The 17,332-nt window shown below is 40.7% G+C and overlaps 1 protein-coding gene across 1 annotated transcript in view; it reads left to right on the top strand.

Annotated features, from left to right (window-relative positions):
- Positions 1–10,029, top strand: part of LIN28B (lin-28 homolog B) — a 67,865-nt gene extending 57,836 nt beyond the window's left edge. Inside the window, exon 4 of the mRNA XM_036414415.2 lies at positions 5,079–10,029. Coding sequence (XP_036270308.1) covers positions 5,079–5,448 — 370 coding nt within the window. The 3' untranslated portion in view covers positions 5,449–10,029. The remainder of the gene's footprint in view (positions 1–5,078) is intronic.
- Positions 10,030–17,332: the final 7,303 nt, after the last annotated feature.

The following is a 17,332-nucleotide window of genomic DNA, read 5'->3' as shown; positions in this document are numbered from 1 at the left end:
TGTAACTGTATATATCATACCAGCTAACGAATCACATTGATTTCATTAAGATCTACTATCTATTACATGCTTGTATTTTTCTGTTTTTCATTTGAACTTATGAAAATGGTTGCATGGGCATTATAAGTACTTGAATCCACTAACAGACAAGATATCTCGATAATTTCTCATCATAGAACCAGATAATAAATGAGATTAGAACAATGGTAAGTTAAGAAAAAGCACCCTTTGGCCCTAGCTGGTGTGGCTTAGTTGGTTGAGCATCATCCCATGCACCAAAATGTCATTGGTTTCATTCCTGGTCAGGGCACATGCCCAGGCTGTGGGCTCCATCTCCAGGAGGGACGTGCAGGAGTATTGAAAAGAGAAAAGGCATCTTTTGAACTCAGTACAGATCCCAAGTCAGTTTAGTAAATGATCTGAAAATTGAGGTTTGGAGGAGACATAGAGTATTTATTTCCACTGCCAGCAGTTCTAGAGTTTGAAAGCACATTTCCATGCCAACACAGACTGGTCCTTGCTTACTAGCACTGTGAGTAGAACTAGGCAACACAGAACCATCCAAACATCTACCAGTTTATCTTGCACCAGAAAGAACTGAGTGGCAATTGTAGGGTCCAAATTTTGCTTTTTAAAGCTAATACTGCAAACCTAGGGTTGTAGACATCTATTACAGACTTGCTTCCTCTTTAAGTATAGGAAAGCGTGCACAGAAGTTACTTGATCAGTGGCACTCTTTTAGGCAATATGTAGTTTAAATAGCAGAGCTTTTAAAAACCCCATGGCTAATAGATTTTATTAAAAGCCGTGATCTTGTTATTATATTTATGTCCATAAGAAAGTAATTTTTCTACTTAAGAACCAACAGAATGTGGCTATGTCAGTGCTAAACTCAGGTTTTGCATGCTAAACAAATATGCATCCTTTTGAGAGCTGTTTTAGATGCAGGCAACGAAAGATAGAGAATTAAAAGAGTTGTTATGGGAAATCAATGAATGCTCATTGGCAATGATGGTCGAAGTTTAGAGAAAGCATCAATCGATTCAAGAGCTGTAAATTATCACCCATTCTGCCTACATTGAACCCATCCTTGATTGATGAACTAAGAATTGAATAATGGCCTAAGAAAAAGAGAAACCACTTCTGAAGCTAAACTCAGTAGATTTGCGATGTTCTGCTCCCCCTTCCCCTACCCCCCACAATAAGCAGGGTTAGCTGATGGTAAAAGATTGTGGGCTTTTATTCTGTCAAAATCTACAGTTTCATTCCCAGTAAGGAAATAAGATATATAAAACCTTTCCTCTTTTCCCCCTTCCCTCCCAGTCTGTGTTGGCATGGAAATGAATTGTTTCATTTAAGCTATTGAGGTATCATCTAAGAACCAATGTTTCTGTGTAATGTCTATAGAATCTAGTGGTCTTTAGTTGAGCTCAGTTCTAACCATTATGGAGTCACTTAAATATAATTTACTTAGTTTGGACCCCCAAAATGGTAATTTTTTCAAGTATCTTAGCAGATCTGGTTTCTGAATAAGAGTTTCCATTTTTATTATGGAATCCTCAAAAATTCGGCTATGTTTTGGTTAACTTAGTAGGTGTTTGGGCTTAGTTTATTAAAACTCAGTTATTTCATAATGTAATTGATATTCCTAAAGATATAAATCTCAAAAGATCTGTTTTTATTTCTTTTCCATTTAGGTGCTTCTACATCTATTGTTGGCATTCTCCTTTCATTTAAAATTTTAATCTTATTTTGATAGTCTTTTAAAAATTGACTTCAATTTGATTATCTAGTTTCCATTTTAAGTATCTTATAAGAAGTAACTTAATAAGAACGTCCTATGCTAGCTCATTATAATTAAAATACAAAGGAATTTTATGAAGAATTTGATAAAGCTCTAAGATTAATCTGAACATTCTAATTTATTTTCATCTTCAATATTTTATCTTCAAAATATCCTTTGTGACATTGGTTGATCGTTTAGTAAAATACTTAACACTAGTTGGGCTATGGGAACACACACAGGGAATGGTTCCTGCTACTTTTGCTTGTGAGCCTTTCGCTTTTGAGTCTGTCCTTATACAGGGGCGAGCAAAGGTACAATAGGTTTGCAGTTATAATACAAATAAATAATAAAACAAGAATAAACCATTCCTCACACTCACAGCTGTAAACTTACTTTTGCTAAGCCCTATATGTCTTAAGCGTGTAGGGACAGATGGGTACGCATGGCGGTTTTATGCCTACATCCCAGTGTAATTCATTCCCATTAACAAAAGCCGATTGGGAGGTGTGGAGAGGGAACAAAGGAAACTGGTGCCTTGGAGAGCTTCTGTGGGGTATGTGGACTGGTATCATTAGAGGGCTGAAAGGTAACCGAACATTTCCATTTTGGTGTCAGTCCCTTGGGAAGGAAAAAGGTTTTATAATGGAGTGTGATCTGCACTCTCCGTAGGAGTGATTGACACTGAATGATTAAGTAGAATAGGAGAATAAATACCGCTCCTCCGCTTTGAAGGCTAAGCATATATACACTAAATGCAAATCTTCCCTGGGTGGAAGGCAGTCTGGCTTAGGGATAGCATGTATCTGAGAAGCTGGGGGGTGGGGGTGAATTAACCAGGCAGGGCAAAATGCAAGGAAACCAGAATTATATAGTATCCTTCAAAATAACTTTTGAACCTCAAATGGAACAGTAAATGCACATACAGAATATGATGGAAGACCCTATTTGTGAAAGTGGAATCTTGACATCAGGCCCTTGGTAAATGAGTGGGCAAATGGTACTCTAAATTGGATAGCGCAGTGCACACCACAGTGACTGATGAAATGGATGTGTCTGCAGGAGAGCCTGCTCTGTCGCGGAAGCCTTTAACCTATTTTCCTTTTCTTCGAAAATGAGCTCCTAACTGGATGTTCTCCTCAAGAAAGTGAATTTAATTCAAAAGGAGATATTTTATAGATGGGCAAATTTAATTTAAAGATCCACTTATCTATTATAGAATATGGGAAAACGTTGTTATAAGTAATATGGTTACATTTCTGAAAGATGCCATTTTTTAGTGTGTTAATTTGGGGACCTGAATTTCAAGCATTAGCAGTTTTTATTCTTTCAATTTGCACTATCTTTGTAAACACATGGCTGAAACAATAGTGAATCTTTATTGTAGTATTAATTACAATTTTTTTTATTATACGAAGGTATGTAATTATGATATGAAGGTATGTAATTACACAATAAATAATTTAACCAGAAAAAAAGTACTGTATTGGTTTTCTCCTTAATTTTTGAAAATGTGATGTATTTTTCCCCTAGATAAATACTTACTAATATTGCAAATAATAAAAGCCCATCTTGTGAATTCATTATTCTAACATCTATAAGGTAGTATTGATGAGAAGTAAACCGTAGTTATCCTAGTTTTTGCCAAGTAAAAATCACTCTCTGTAACTTACCCAAAAAAATAAAATACTAAGTATTCTACATATATTGCTCAGTAGATTAGTAGTAGCTTAGTAGTTTGTCATTGAAATGCATAGTAAAAATAACTCATTGAGCTTGCTATTCTCACACAGACAAATCTAATTACAATTAATTATTTTTTTGTCAATAGTCTTAAGCTGGCTCTCACAGTTGCCACTTATTTTGCCATTAAAACAAACAAAACATCTTTGTGACCTGTTTGTGCTTCCTCATAAGAATTATGGAGTCATAAATTTATTTTGAAATAGAAAGTCCTTAAAACATTTCATTTGGAGACAAATTAATAAGGAAATTCTATACTCAACAAAAGCCGGATTGGGAGGTGTGGAGATGAAAAATCTTTGTAATTATGAATATTTATTTTCTCCACTGTATGCTGTTTTGTTGTTTTTTTTTTATGTTAAATTTTAAAAGAAAGTTTGGCTGGAATTAAGCAAATATATCTTCAAAATAATTTACTTGCTCAGTTTTTAGACGCTAAGTCAAATTTTCAAAGATTTAATATAAAGTTATGCACCCAATGTGTATTTAAACACTAATTAAGGATGGATTTATGTTTATTTCAATTTAAAAGAATTACTCTAGAGGAAAACTAATTTCTTACAGTAGAAAATAAATTCTTTCCATCTCTGACCTATCATCAACCTTTTAAAATCCAGTCCTAAGTAGTTAGGAGCTTTATTTTACAGCATTCTGATCAGACACTTACTGTACTACTCTAAAATTATTTGGTAATTTGCCGGATACCATTTGCCATAGACATCTGATTTTCCTACATATCAGATTTCCCTGCATTGCTTAATTTGGACAAAGGAACAAAATTATTCCAGTCAACTGGTTTCCAAAGTCAAAATAATACGCAAAGAAAGGTTAAGCAGATAAAATTGAATTTGCTCTATAATTTTCCCAATTGCTGAGTGCACTGCCAGTGCATATTATATCAACAGCTGTATTTTTTAACTATATTTGCTTGTTTGTTTGTTTGTTTTATCTTTATTGTTGAAAGAATTACATATGTCCCCTTCCCCACCACCACCACCATCGACCCCTTCTAGCCTGCCTCGTTCCATGCCTTCACCACCCTCTTGTCTGCGTCCATATATGCATATAATCTCTTCACACCCCAATCCATCCCCTCCTTCCCTCCGAGATCCATCAGTCTGTTCCATGTTTCTGTCTCTGGATTGATTTTGTTCATCGGTTTGTTTTATTTTATCCTTTTTAAAGCTAGCTGTTTGCTCTTTTGTTGAGCATTGGCTGCCCTCTAGTGGGCCAAACTGTTTTTTAAGATAACCTGGCAGATCTTGAAAAGGAGTGATTTCTGTATGGAAGTGATTACACAGCCTTTCGCGTTTTACGCTGACTGGTGTGTCAGCACAACTGGCTCTCTGCCTTTGCGGGAGTGTTAGCGTGACGATGGCCTTGGAAGCACATGGTCTGAAGAACAGCATCACCTGCGCACCAAAGAAGGCACATGAGAATGAGCTGACCTCATTGGCAGTTTGTGTATCTGGGTATCTCTTTACACACATGAATAACATCTCAACGACACATAATCCCTACTTCTAAGATGTTTTCATTATTCTTGTTGCAGATGCTACAACTGTGGTGGCCTTGATCATCATGCTAAGGAATGTAGTCTACCTCCTCAGCCAAAGAAGTGCCATTACTGTCAGAGCATCACACACATGGTGGCCAACTGCCCGCTCAAAACTGCTGTGCAGCCGCCCGCCAGTTCTCAGGGAAGACAGGAAGCGGATTCTCAGCCATGCACTGCGGCTCTCCCGCGGGAGGCGGGGGGAGGGCACGGCTGCACATCACCCCCATTTCCTCAGGAGGCGAGGTCGGAGATGGCAGAGCGGCCAGGCAGGTCCCCGCAGGAAGCTTCCTCCACGAAGTCGGCAGCGGCCCCCGAGGAACAAAGCAAAAAGGGGCCTTCCATCCAGAAGAGGAAAAAGACATAACCCTGCTTCTTGACGTATCGTTTTCTCTCCCCGGTTGGGAAGTCTACCTCATGCAAGGATAGGGGAACAGTATTTCACAAGCAGCAGCTGACCTGGGATTTTTAACTACTGTTGAGGAACTGTGAATTTTTTCTAAAACCGACAAATCACTCTTAAGCAAATCACATTGAAGCAGTGTCATGTGTGATGTGATTCAGAGAATGAGATACTATGTGTACCTATATGTGCATGTGTGAGAGGGAGAGAGCCTGAGTCTGTGTGTGTGTGTGTAGGAGGATTTATATCGCAATGGGGGACATACACATATAAAGAAAGTGTGTCTTTATATGTGTGTGTACGGATATAAGCACACACCCTCCCTCACTGGATTTGACATCCCCAACAATTGAAAACTCATGGGAAGCATTTTTATTTAGATGGTTTCAAAAAAAAATAGTCCCTGGAGTTTTTCTTGAAATGCCATTCCCTTTTTTTTTTTACCTTACTTACAAATAAAAACGTGGTTGTTACTTTTGTGTGAACCAAAGGATACTTCACGTCTCAGAGCTGCCAAATCACATGGTACTAACGGTTTTTAAAGCATCCGCTTCCCCCACGTTTGGGATTGCCTTTTTTCTTGATATCCACAGAGTGCTCCCACCCCTTTGAAGGCAGTACCTTAACTCCACATGCCTCTGACTGCCATCAGCTTTTTGAATCTGGGATACATTATTTCCAGAAAAGACAATGAATGTGTAATTTCTGTGCCGATGTTTCAATGTTTTTAATTCATATATTTTTATTGTAAACTAGATACAGATTAAGAGAAAGGAAGGGGGGAGGGCAATGTAACAATGTAGTGACTTGATTGTTTGCCGAGGCATTTCGATACCAGCTCCTGATGTTTTACGTGTTGTGAGGTTTTGTAAGGGGTTCTGGCAACAGCAGCTTTCCTTGACTGAGTCATTCCTTTTGACCGTCACTTCGAGCAGGGGTCCTCCCTGTTTACTACTGAAGACCTTGGAGAAAAACGGTTTGGTATATATTTTGGTGACGATTTTTATTCTCCCCCCCGCCCCCCCCGGAGAGTTACCTAACTTGTTTTTAAAACCAACAAAGCAGCAGAGATACGGATAGAATGCCAGGGTTGAGAGTAGACATCATTGATGCTCACAATTGCCCAATATGTATGACCTTGACTCTATTAGAAAGTGCAGTGTTTGGTGGCAGGCAGCTAGAGTGACCAGCTGGGCCAGAGGTACCAGAACCTCTCCTTGCAGAGAGCCGGAAGGATTTTATACAATAAGCTGGATCTCAGGGGAGATCCCTCTGTCGCCGTGCTGAAGGAGCCCGCACGGTGGAGTCAGGATGAACACGCAGTGATGGCGACGGAGAGGCCTCTCAGCTTGGTCCTCGGTTATGTTAGTAAATTGGCTGGGGAACAGTCCTAATATCGGTCCCCTGTGGGTTTCAGTCACTTCGGTGTCATCCTGGTTATAGTTGTCATGGGTACTTCACTGAAATATCTCCAAGAAGGTACCAACTATAATGCTTAACATTGACAATAAATAGTTTTGTATGATGAGCCTGTTGGTATAAGCTCAGATAATCAAAGAAAGAGAGAAAGAAAGAAAGAAAGAAAGAAAGAAAGAAAGAAAGAAAGAAAGAAAGAAAGAGAAAAGAAAGAAAGAAAGAAAGGAAGTTCAAATGTGACATATTCTACCGATCAGTGTCCGCTCCCTCTCCCATGTGTCCTTCCATGTAGGCCTGTGCAGTTGCTGTGTGTCAGCCAGCCGGGTGCACGGAGAAATACCCGGGGCTGTCCCCCGCCGCTGAGCCTGAACTCCACGACAGTGTGTGTGAGAATCCCCACAGCATGTTCTGAAATGTCAGTGTGCTGTGATGCAACGCTTACCTTTGACGATATTGAATGTGATATAGCTGTAGAGAAGTCCGTCCTTGCCTTACGTGAGGATTGTAAGCGTATTTAAATTATGTAGACAAATCAAAGTGGCATTGCTTAATTTTTAGCAGGTCTAATAAGCCGGTGAACAGGAAAAATGCAAACGGTGACAAGTCACTTTGAGAAATCCAAACCAAAGTTTCTTGACCTTAGAGAACTATGGACTTAGAGAAGTTACGGACTTGAGAATTGGGCATTCCCTGTTTCCATATTAAAACGTGCAGAGCTGAGGTCGTGCTTAAAAAAAAAATAAAAAAGTGTAACTGTGGACCTATGGGTGCAATTTGAAATCGTGCTAAGCATTTCACCAGACTGAACTAAGAGCACATACCAAACCTACCTTGTGATTAAAAGTTGGGTTTATTTTTTATATAAGAATATTATCACTATTGCATAACATACTCAGGACAAAGAACTTTGCTCAGGGAACATACCATATGATGATGATGTTGTTGTTTCTTTACAGAATAGTCTACAGTCCTGCTTACTCAAAACAAACCAAATAACTCTGACCTTTATGTGTTATATACTGATGTTAGTAGTAACTACCTCTGTTTGATGTAGATCAAAATTTCTGAATTTATCAGTTCTCCTGTTTCTATTTCATGTGAAAAGTACTCGACCGTAGAATTCCTGAATTCCTTGTATATGTGAATATCACAGATGTGAGCACAGTGTCCGTTTTCATGGGTGAAATATAATTCTGTTTACAACAAAAGGCTACCTCATCGTTGATGCATAGCACACCTGTATGCTGCTCCAGCCTCCCAGTGGCTGGCCATTCTCCGGTACAGAACCTTCCCATAGCGTAGACAGCAATTCACAAACTGCATGTTTCCGACAAACACTTGTGAATAATGAAGCATCGAGCATCCCATTTAGTTAGCAAAGTCTCCAAGCATTTCCTGGCACCGATCATGTACTTAGAATGAAAAAAATGATGGTCACTCTTCCACGTAAGCAACGCAGCACACAGAAGCAATTTGGAAACAGCTAAGCTCTGCCTAGAAGCTGAGGCAGGAAGGAACGTCTGAGTGCATTCGTGCTGGGCAAACAGCACAAAAGATGCCAATCTCCTGTGTTTATGTCTGTGCTGCCCCGAGGCCAGGCATGTGGCAGCATCATTGCCCAAGGCACCCAGCTAACTAGCACTGGCTTGCCAAGGCATAGACGTGGAGTGATGTGCAGTGCCATGTCCAGCTACTGAGGGGTGGGGGCTGCGTGAAGCATCTGTTTACAGGAGTTGCCCAGGGACTGGCAGGAGGTCTGTGAGCTAATGGCTCCTTAACCTCACCCCCATGTCAGCACAAATGTCATTCCTAAGAAAGATGCTCTACCGGTCTCCCAGCTATCCATTTGCTACATGGCAGATTACAGTGGAAGCATTTTTATACTTGCATTTCTAGTCTTTACTAGAAGACTTTGGATGTATTTTTACAATGGAGAGATGTGAAAGATTTTTACCTGCTTATAACTTGCAAGTTTGGTGTGCAATGTAAGGAAAAAGGATCAGTGAACATCATGGTATTAGCATCGATCCACCTACGAAAACAGGATGTTTTTATTGCCGATTTCTTTCTAATTAGTCTGGCCCGGTTTTGTTTTGCACCAATGTGGCCCCAAGTTAATGCTAGTTGTATTTAGTTTGTGAATAGAAGCCCATAAGTGTTAATAGACTTTGTAACATTCACTGTAAGATGAATTATACAGGACATGGGAAATCTCACTAAGTCTTAAAGTTAATTTAAGTTAATTTATCTGTTTTCTCTAAGAAATGTCTATCATAAAATATATATGTTTGTTTCCCCTTTGGTTATAAAATTTGGGAAAGTATGTACAAGTGCAGCTGCCCTGATGTTAATTTCCTAGATTTTTTTTTTTTTTTTTTTTTTTTTTTTAGAGAAGAACAACTTGTTAAAAGCATCTAATTTTGTCTTACATAGCTGTCATCGGCCTCTTTAAGATGTGGTGGTTGTGTGATCTGTGTCATATCGATAGTTCAGTTAGAGTGAGAAGTTGACCAGTGAGTCGTTTTTAAAATTTATATGTGGAACAAAGCTGCAAAAGTTATGGCAGAGTACTGTACTGTGAGAAACTATTGCGATGGGTAATACATCTGTGGCTTCACACTTGTGAGAGTTACCAGCTTGAACACGATGGTGTGGGACTACCTCCTGATTTACTTACATCTACCAACCACTGGCACCCACCACCAAGCTGGCTTTAATTATATGTGTTGGGTTTCTTGTGTTTTTTATTATTTTTTTTATTTTTTGGTATTAACCACCCTAAGCATACTAGAGACCAAAGTGAACACTGATTTCTATATCTCTTTATCTAGTGTTTTTAAATTATCCTGTGTAGTCGTTAGATTGCCTCGTTGTCCATTTTGACTCATGTTTACAAGTGAAACGCAACAAAACACGTGAACTGTATATTTTTAAAGGACAAAAAGGGAGAGGTTTCGCATGGCCTTCACTCTGTACCGTCATTCCGATGGGCTAACACACTGCTTGCCTTTCTGCAGACCGTGGGTTTTATATCTCATTTCATGCCTAATGTCTTATTCTGTCAACTATGGATATTTTGAGGTCTGAAAAAAAAATTGATTAAAAATAAAAATATAATGTTGGCATTTATGATGAGTTTTTGGGATTTTTCATTATTTGTGTGATTGCTCAGTTGAATGAATGCATAAAAGGCCATTTGCACATATACTAAATACTTTTAACATCTTTCAGATACAGGCGACCTAAATATGGGCCAAACTTATGTCAATACAGATGGCAAGTAAATTCAGTCTATAAGGATGAACGCAGAAGGAAAGGTAGGTTTTGTCAGCATCAGGAATTGTCCGGGATTCGCAGACATGGATTGTGTGAGCTTCTAAATCAGATTACACACTGCATGTGCTCAGGAAAAGTCCCCTGAAACAAAAAGTGTTCAAGAGCTTTTGGAGGAACCATTTTATAATTCTTATTAATTGAAAATTAGTTGACATGAGTCCTGCCCAGTGTGGTTCAGTGATTAGTGCATCCGCCCCTCACCGAAGGGTCACAGGTTCAATTCCCAGTCAAGGGCACCTACCTGAGATGCAGGTTCGATTCTGAGCCTCAGTTCGGGTGTGTGGGAGACAATCAATGCATGTTTCTCTCCTCACTCCCTTTCACTCTCTCTAAACATCAAAAGGAAAAATGTCTTCAGGTGAGGATCTATACTAATAATGGAGGAATATTCGAATTATCCGGGATGCCATCACATCACAACCATTCAGAGGGGTGGGGGGGGGGGGCCTCCAATTCTCTCTCAATTCCATCCAGCCTAGGCAGACTCACCCTGCAGCCAAATCCCAATGCGGACACGGGGTTACTAAACTTTACAGGAGCTGCTCCCCACACCCCCACCCTGCCCCAGGACTGTGCAGGGCGCTCCGCAAGCCTCTAGATGCGGGCGGCTGAGGAGAGCCGAGTGGGACCAGGTGTGTGTGTGTGTGTGTGTGTGTGTGTGTGTGTGTGTGTGTGTGGAGGGGGGGTAGTGGGGGGGGGGAGGCAGGGAGCCATGGAGGGGCCTAACAGCATGTTGACTGCTGAGAGAACAGGAAAATACGAGTGGGGCAGAAAAACAACAATTTTAATAAACAGGAAGACAGGTCAATAAAAAGTTTCTGAAATTATAGACAAAGTTTTTAATAGGTGCAACCAAATTGCAGAGGTGAAAGAAAGAAAGAAAAAGAAAAAAAAAGCAGTATAGCCTATACTATTATACTTGTTTGAATATTATACTTGTTTGAAGTATACTACGATACTTGTTTGAAGTATACTACGATACTTGTTTGAAACGGGAGTGAAAGGGAGGATAAATGTAATCAATGCAGCAATTAGAAAAAAATGGTTTTTTGTTTACTATTTTTTTAATTTCATTACGGGGAAAATACATAAAATGACAAATAATGTGCTACAATGTAGAAAAGCTATAGGGGTTATCAAAGTTACTACAATTATTTTAAAGCTGCTTCTCTAAAGAAGTTACTGCAATGCTATTATAGTCTAGCTTCCCACCCTGCTTGGGAGAACAGTAGCCCTGTTGGACTTCTGCTCCCGAAGGTGGATTGGATAATAAGACAGACAGGCAATCAGACAAGATAGATTTGCTCCTAATACCAGGAAAAAGCAGCCCTTTGGGTCTATACTAGTGTCTTCCTATGACATTGCTAACTTTTTAAGGATACAAAGCATGCATTTGAAGGCAGAGGGAATAGAATCAGTGGAGAGAGAGAAAAGGTTGTGGAAGATGGCCTAAGTGGAAAACTTCTTTCATCAAAGAACATGAGGGAAAGGCTTTCTCACCACTTCCTTTGGGTGCTTCCTTAGTAGCATTAGGGTGGGGATACTAAATTTTGGTATTTTTAAAAAATATATTTTATTGATTTTTCACAGAGAGGAAGAGAGAGGGATATTGAGTTAGAAACATTGATGAGAGAGAAACATCGACCAGCTGCCTCCTGCACACCCCTCCTCCCCACTGGGGATGTGCCCACAACCAAGGTACATGCCCTTGACCGGAATTGAACCTGGGACCCATCAGTCCACAGGCGGACGCTCTAGCCCCTGAGTCAGACCGGCTTCGGCTCAAGTTTGGTGTTTTAATGGGATTCCCTAAACTGTCGTTGGAGAAGAAAGCCTGAATTTTTTTAATGTTTGGAAACATACCAGCGTGTTTTGCTGCCGAACCCACATGCTGATGTAGAGAAACAGTTCACCACATTGTCCTCTCCAAAGAGCTCCACTGGCGGAAAGAAGTTACAGTGTTTGAATGACAGGAAAACCTGACAACGAAAACATAGGCAGTCCAGTATGCTTTTGTGAGAATTGGCGTTTCTTTTTCCTAATAAAGAGCAAACGTAAATCCCATTCAGGATAATAGGAAGCCCCAGAATCCTGTACAAGGAGCCCTGCATTTGCACCAGGCCTTTGTTTGTGCCTCTTGCATAAACTTTTTATAGGAGCCTTATGTGAAGCTTTTGCTTGCTAGGCTACTAACTCAAAAAAATTGCTCACGTGACAATTTATCATTTTGTGATAGGTCCTGCCCCTGTTTTCTTGTTATTTTCATAAAATTAATTTTGTTTCCTCACACAAACTCTATGAGGTTCTCTTGTCTGCTTTGCTTTCTAGAAACAATTGAAATTTAAAAGAATGGTTTTGGTGTTAAATATAATTTCTGTCATCCTCAGTCTAGAAATCAGCATATGTTACCCTTCCAAATTCTCCCTCCCCCCCCCCCCCCCTCTCTCTCTCTCTCTCTCTCTCTCTCTCTCTCTCTCTCTCTGTCTCTCTCTCTCTCTCTCTCTTTCAAACACACACATGCGCGCACGTGCATGCACACACTTTCTGACTTGGTTTAGGTTTCCTAGAAAATGGTAAGTATTTCTGAGGCTGCCTCTTAGAGATATTACTTAACACAATTTCCACTTAAAATTTTCTTGTCTTTAAGATACATATATGTACTTTGCTTCTAAAATTAATCAACATTTCTTGAAGACGTGAGCTGTTTTCTGAAGGTCAAAAAGCTGCTTGGCATCTGTGGCTATCTGCCTGCTCCAGGTTATACAAATCCTTTTTAATGCACAACTCCAACCTTGGGGTGCTTACTTACACCCCAAATGCCATGGTTTGTTTTGTATTTTTATCAAGAAAACTGGACCCATACCTAAGTACTCCAGCGGCAACAATACTGCAGATGCAGAGTGTAAGGGAAGCAAACCACGTTTAAGTCTGACTTGGTTCCAATACACGTATTATTGACATGTGGTCCTTTCCTCCTGGTTTCCCCATACTTTCTCCAGAAACATGGCCTCACTGCTGGCATGTCATACATTTCTTTGTCAGGTTTTCGTGATCACTTCTTTCATTCCGTGGCCCAGACCTTGAACACAGGGAGAAGGTTTGGGGTGGGGGCAGGACCTCTGGATCCTGTAGAGGTGGTCTCCATTCTGTGGATGTCCAGACCCCAATGAATGTCTATACAATGAGTTGGAGGTCTGGGCCTCAAGATGGCGTTTTGGGGCTGGGGCCTGAAGGTTGGGGACCTGAATGTAGGCCTGTGCCCACAAGATTGAGTTGTGGGTCCTGGGAGGGAGGTTTGGGCACTAGATGGCTGTCTGGGCCTAGGGAGGAAGTGTGGGTCAGGTGCTGGATCTTCGGATTATGAAATGGTGGTTTGCATTATTCTGGATACCTGGACTCCATTATGGATACCTAGACACTGTGTTCGATGTCTGGGACCCGGAACGGCCCAGGTCACATATTCAAGCGGTTATAGTTACCTCCACTATGGCCCTGCCAATTCTCGTATTTCTTCATGAAAGTAGCTCTGTACAACATATCTTCATTAGCGAGTCCAGATATTACTTTAGCTAGCTCTGTGTTAAACTCCCTCCTGTCACTCGCCCAGAGCAATCTATTTAAAACAATCATAATAAATCCTAATTCTGGCCATCATAAACTTTCTCATGGTGGAGAATTTGGAAAATAAAAAGCAGGGGCTGAAATGTATGGTATCATCACTGGAGCCTTCTGGAGGTGTCTCCTGCTCACTGTTTCTCTGAGGTTGGTATTTTTCTTTTGCTTGTTAATATTGAGCAGCATTAATGGGGAGACAGATCCGATTGCCCAGGAAATGTTGACAGAGAACAAAATGGAAGGAGCCCTGGAATGTCATGTGGTCCAATATTCTGTCTTCACCTAGGATCAGATGCCTGAGCATCCGAGATGGTTATTCCCAGAACCTGCTGGAGGAGATTTGACAAGTTCCATTAGAACCCCATCCCAACCAATGTCTACATGTTACAGCGCAAGCCCCACCTCCACCCCCTAACAAAACAAAACGAATCAGCAGTGAAAAGAATTGGGAGCCAAGATCAGATTATTTAAGCGATCCCATTTGGAAGGGCCATAGTCACAACCCACAGTGATTCTTTTTAAATAAAAATTGTTTCTTAATGGGGCACTGTCCCAATTAAAATTTTTCCTAAGATAGCCTACGTAACATAACAACCTAAACAGCATGTCCTAATGTGGTGCATTGTACAAATGGGTCATTGGAAGTGTGAAAACTCCTTTTGGAGAAGATAAAAATACACTGCATTTCAGTTGTTATGCAACACCACCAGAGGGCGCTCTCCACTCACTCTCTGAAAAGAATACTTCACGCTGCCTCGGCTACTATTCAATATTTGAAATGCAGAATATTTCATGTTTGATAAACTTACCTAGGAGATTCTCTGACTGGAAAAAAATGTGTAATTCTAAGAAATTACTCTATGGGCTCTGATGCAGAAGACAGAGGATGCCAACGTGGAGTTCGTGGTGCCGAAGGCATATGGATATTGGTAACGTGTCTAGGACAAAGTATCGATATATTATCTGAGTCTTCTAGGTCTTCTTGTAATAAGAAACTTCAAACCTGTAAGCACCCTTAGTGCATTAAATACTCATATTGTATTATTGTTCCATAAGTTTCTCATCCAGATTTCAAGCTATAACACAAGACTCCTAAAATTTTCATGTGAGATTTTATTACTCAAACCTTTGAGGTTGTTCTTCTCACTTAGACAACCCCACACTAACACTGCTCCTGCTGTCTTATGTTTCCCCAAACAGGAAGCAAGGCCAGGAAAGCATTCCTGTATGGTCTGTATCAGCTGGCAACTATACCCAGATCAGCTGGGGTGCCTGCTCGAATACAAGTTTCTGACCTTCCTCCAGACTAGGGAGTCTCGGATTTAACACACCTGAATCATCTGGGAGCTTTTATTTTTTTATTTTTTTTATTTTTTTTTTAACTTTTTATTTTATTTTATTTATTTATTTTTTTAATTAATTTATTTATTTTTTTACATATTTTAATGATTTTTTTTTGCCCCCCTCCCTCCCTCCCCCATATCCCCTCCCTCCCCATAGTTTTATGTCCATTGGTTGTACTTATATGCATGTATACAAGTCCTTCGGTTGATCTATTATCTCCCCCATCTGGGAGCTTTTAAGAATCCGGGTGCCAAATGAATTGCTGGCTCCAATGTGCTGTTATAGGTGTACTGAGTTCCTGGAGCCAGATTTTAACTAGTTCCCAATGTGACTCTTTTATTGAAAACTAGAGGCCTGCATTGAGCATCTGCCCCCTGGTGGTCAGTGTGTGTCCGGGCTGGTCCGTGTACAACCTACAGGTCATTCCACCATTGGGTCGATTTCCATATTAGCCTTTTATTACCAGTATATAGGATTTGAGAACTATGGGCCTACGGCCAAAAAATAAAGTAAAATAAAATAAAATAACATAACATAACACAAAATAAAATAAAATAAAAACAATTCCTTTTAATTGAAAGGCATTGGACTGTGAATGAGAATATGTGGGTTCTAGCTTTCCTTGTGTTTAGTTTTCCCAGCCATAGTCTCCTCATCTGCTAAATAAGGGACAGAGTCAACACGATCTGGGAACTTAGAAATCCAGCCTTTGAGCCTTTCTCCAGCTGTACTGAATCCAACTCAGGGGTGAGGCCCAGTTTGCTGGGTTTTAATGGCCTTCTGGCCATCCTCTGATTGCCACTCAGTTGGGTGAACTCTTGAACTAAACTTTACCTGCTCTGCTCTGAAATTATACAGGTTTGTCCCTCCAAAATCTCAACCGACGCCATTTCGGAAGGGCTAGAAGGGCTGTTTCAGCAAGCTGGCTGCTTTGAGAACTTTTTGAGAAACCCTTTAAATGGTATAAAAAGAACTACTGAATACTTGGTGATCAAAGGACCTAAAGTAGTTCTGGTATGAACAATGACGATGGTAACATGACTTCAAGCCAACACAGCACTTGTGAAGGACAGCGTATGGATGGGACTGTCCTGGTGGGAAAGACAGGCAGAGGGGTCCAACTGGTGAGACATGGCCTACCCCTCCAAATCATCCTCAACCTCCCACCTCCCTGTTCCCCCCAAAAGAATCCTGACTCAGGTGGACACGGAGGGACAAAGAGCAGAGATACCACATCAGCCTTTAAGAAGGATGCACAGTCGAAACCAGTTTGGCTTAGTGGATAGAGCGTCAGCCTATGGGTCGCAAGGTCCCGGGTTCGATTCCGGTCAAGGGCATGTATCGTATTTTTCGGACCATAAGACGCACCAGTTTTTAGAGAAGGGAAATGAAGAAAAAAAGATTCTGAAACAAATAGTGTCCTAAAATATTTTATGTGCATTAAAACCCAACATCACAGTCATAAACACATGTAATCAACCTTGTAAAGTAAACAGCAGCATTTAGGACCATTTTAGAGCCGGGCAAGCACACAGAGACCACACAGAGCCGGGCAAGTAAAAAAACTTTTTTTTTAAAGTATATGTGTAGGCTATATTTGGACCATAAGACGCAGGGACTCCCATCCCCCCACTTCTGGGGAAAAAAGTGCGTCTTATGGTCCGAAAAATACGGTACCTTGGTTGCGGGCACATCCCCAGTAAGGAATGTGCAAGAGGCAGCTGATCGATGATTCTCTCTCATCGATGTTTCTAACTCTCTTCCTCTCTCTTCCTCTCTGTAAAAATCAATAAAAAAAATATTTTAAGAAAGGATGCACACTTGGAATTGTGGGCAGGGGAGCTGGGAGAGCCCTCACCTACTCTCGCCTCATTTTGCAGATGAAACTGGGCCCAGGGAGGTAATGCGACCTGCCCAAACCCCAGCATTCGTTAGCAATCAAACCGCATGGAGAAGGCCAGTCTCTTGAATTTTGGAGAACGTCTCCCTTCCCACACTCCCTAGGTCTAGATGAACTTCCCTCCATCCTTCCTGTGGTCAAGACTGGCCCATCCTGTGTTCCATGCGTGTCCACTCCACCTGCCCAAAGCTACTGGCCAGCCACCATGGGGAGATAAGCAGGGGTATTAGTTGAAAA

This window comes from Pipistrellus kuhlii, unplaced genomic scaffold (genome assembly GCF_014108245.1).
Source record: "Pipistrellus kuhlii isolate mPipKuh1 unplaced genomic scaffold, mPipKuh1.p scaffold_m20_p_5, whole genome shotgun sequence".
Classification (NCBI taxonomy): domain Eukaryota; kingdom Metazoa; phylum Chordata; class Mammalia; order Chiroptera; family Vespertilionidae; genus Pipistrellus; species Pipistrellus kuhlii.
The sequence above is the reverse complement of the archived record's forward strand: the minus strand, read 5'-3'. Positions and strand labels throughout refer to the sequence as shown.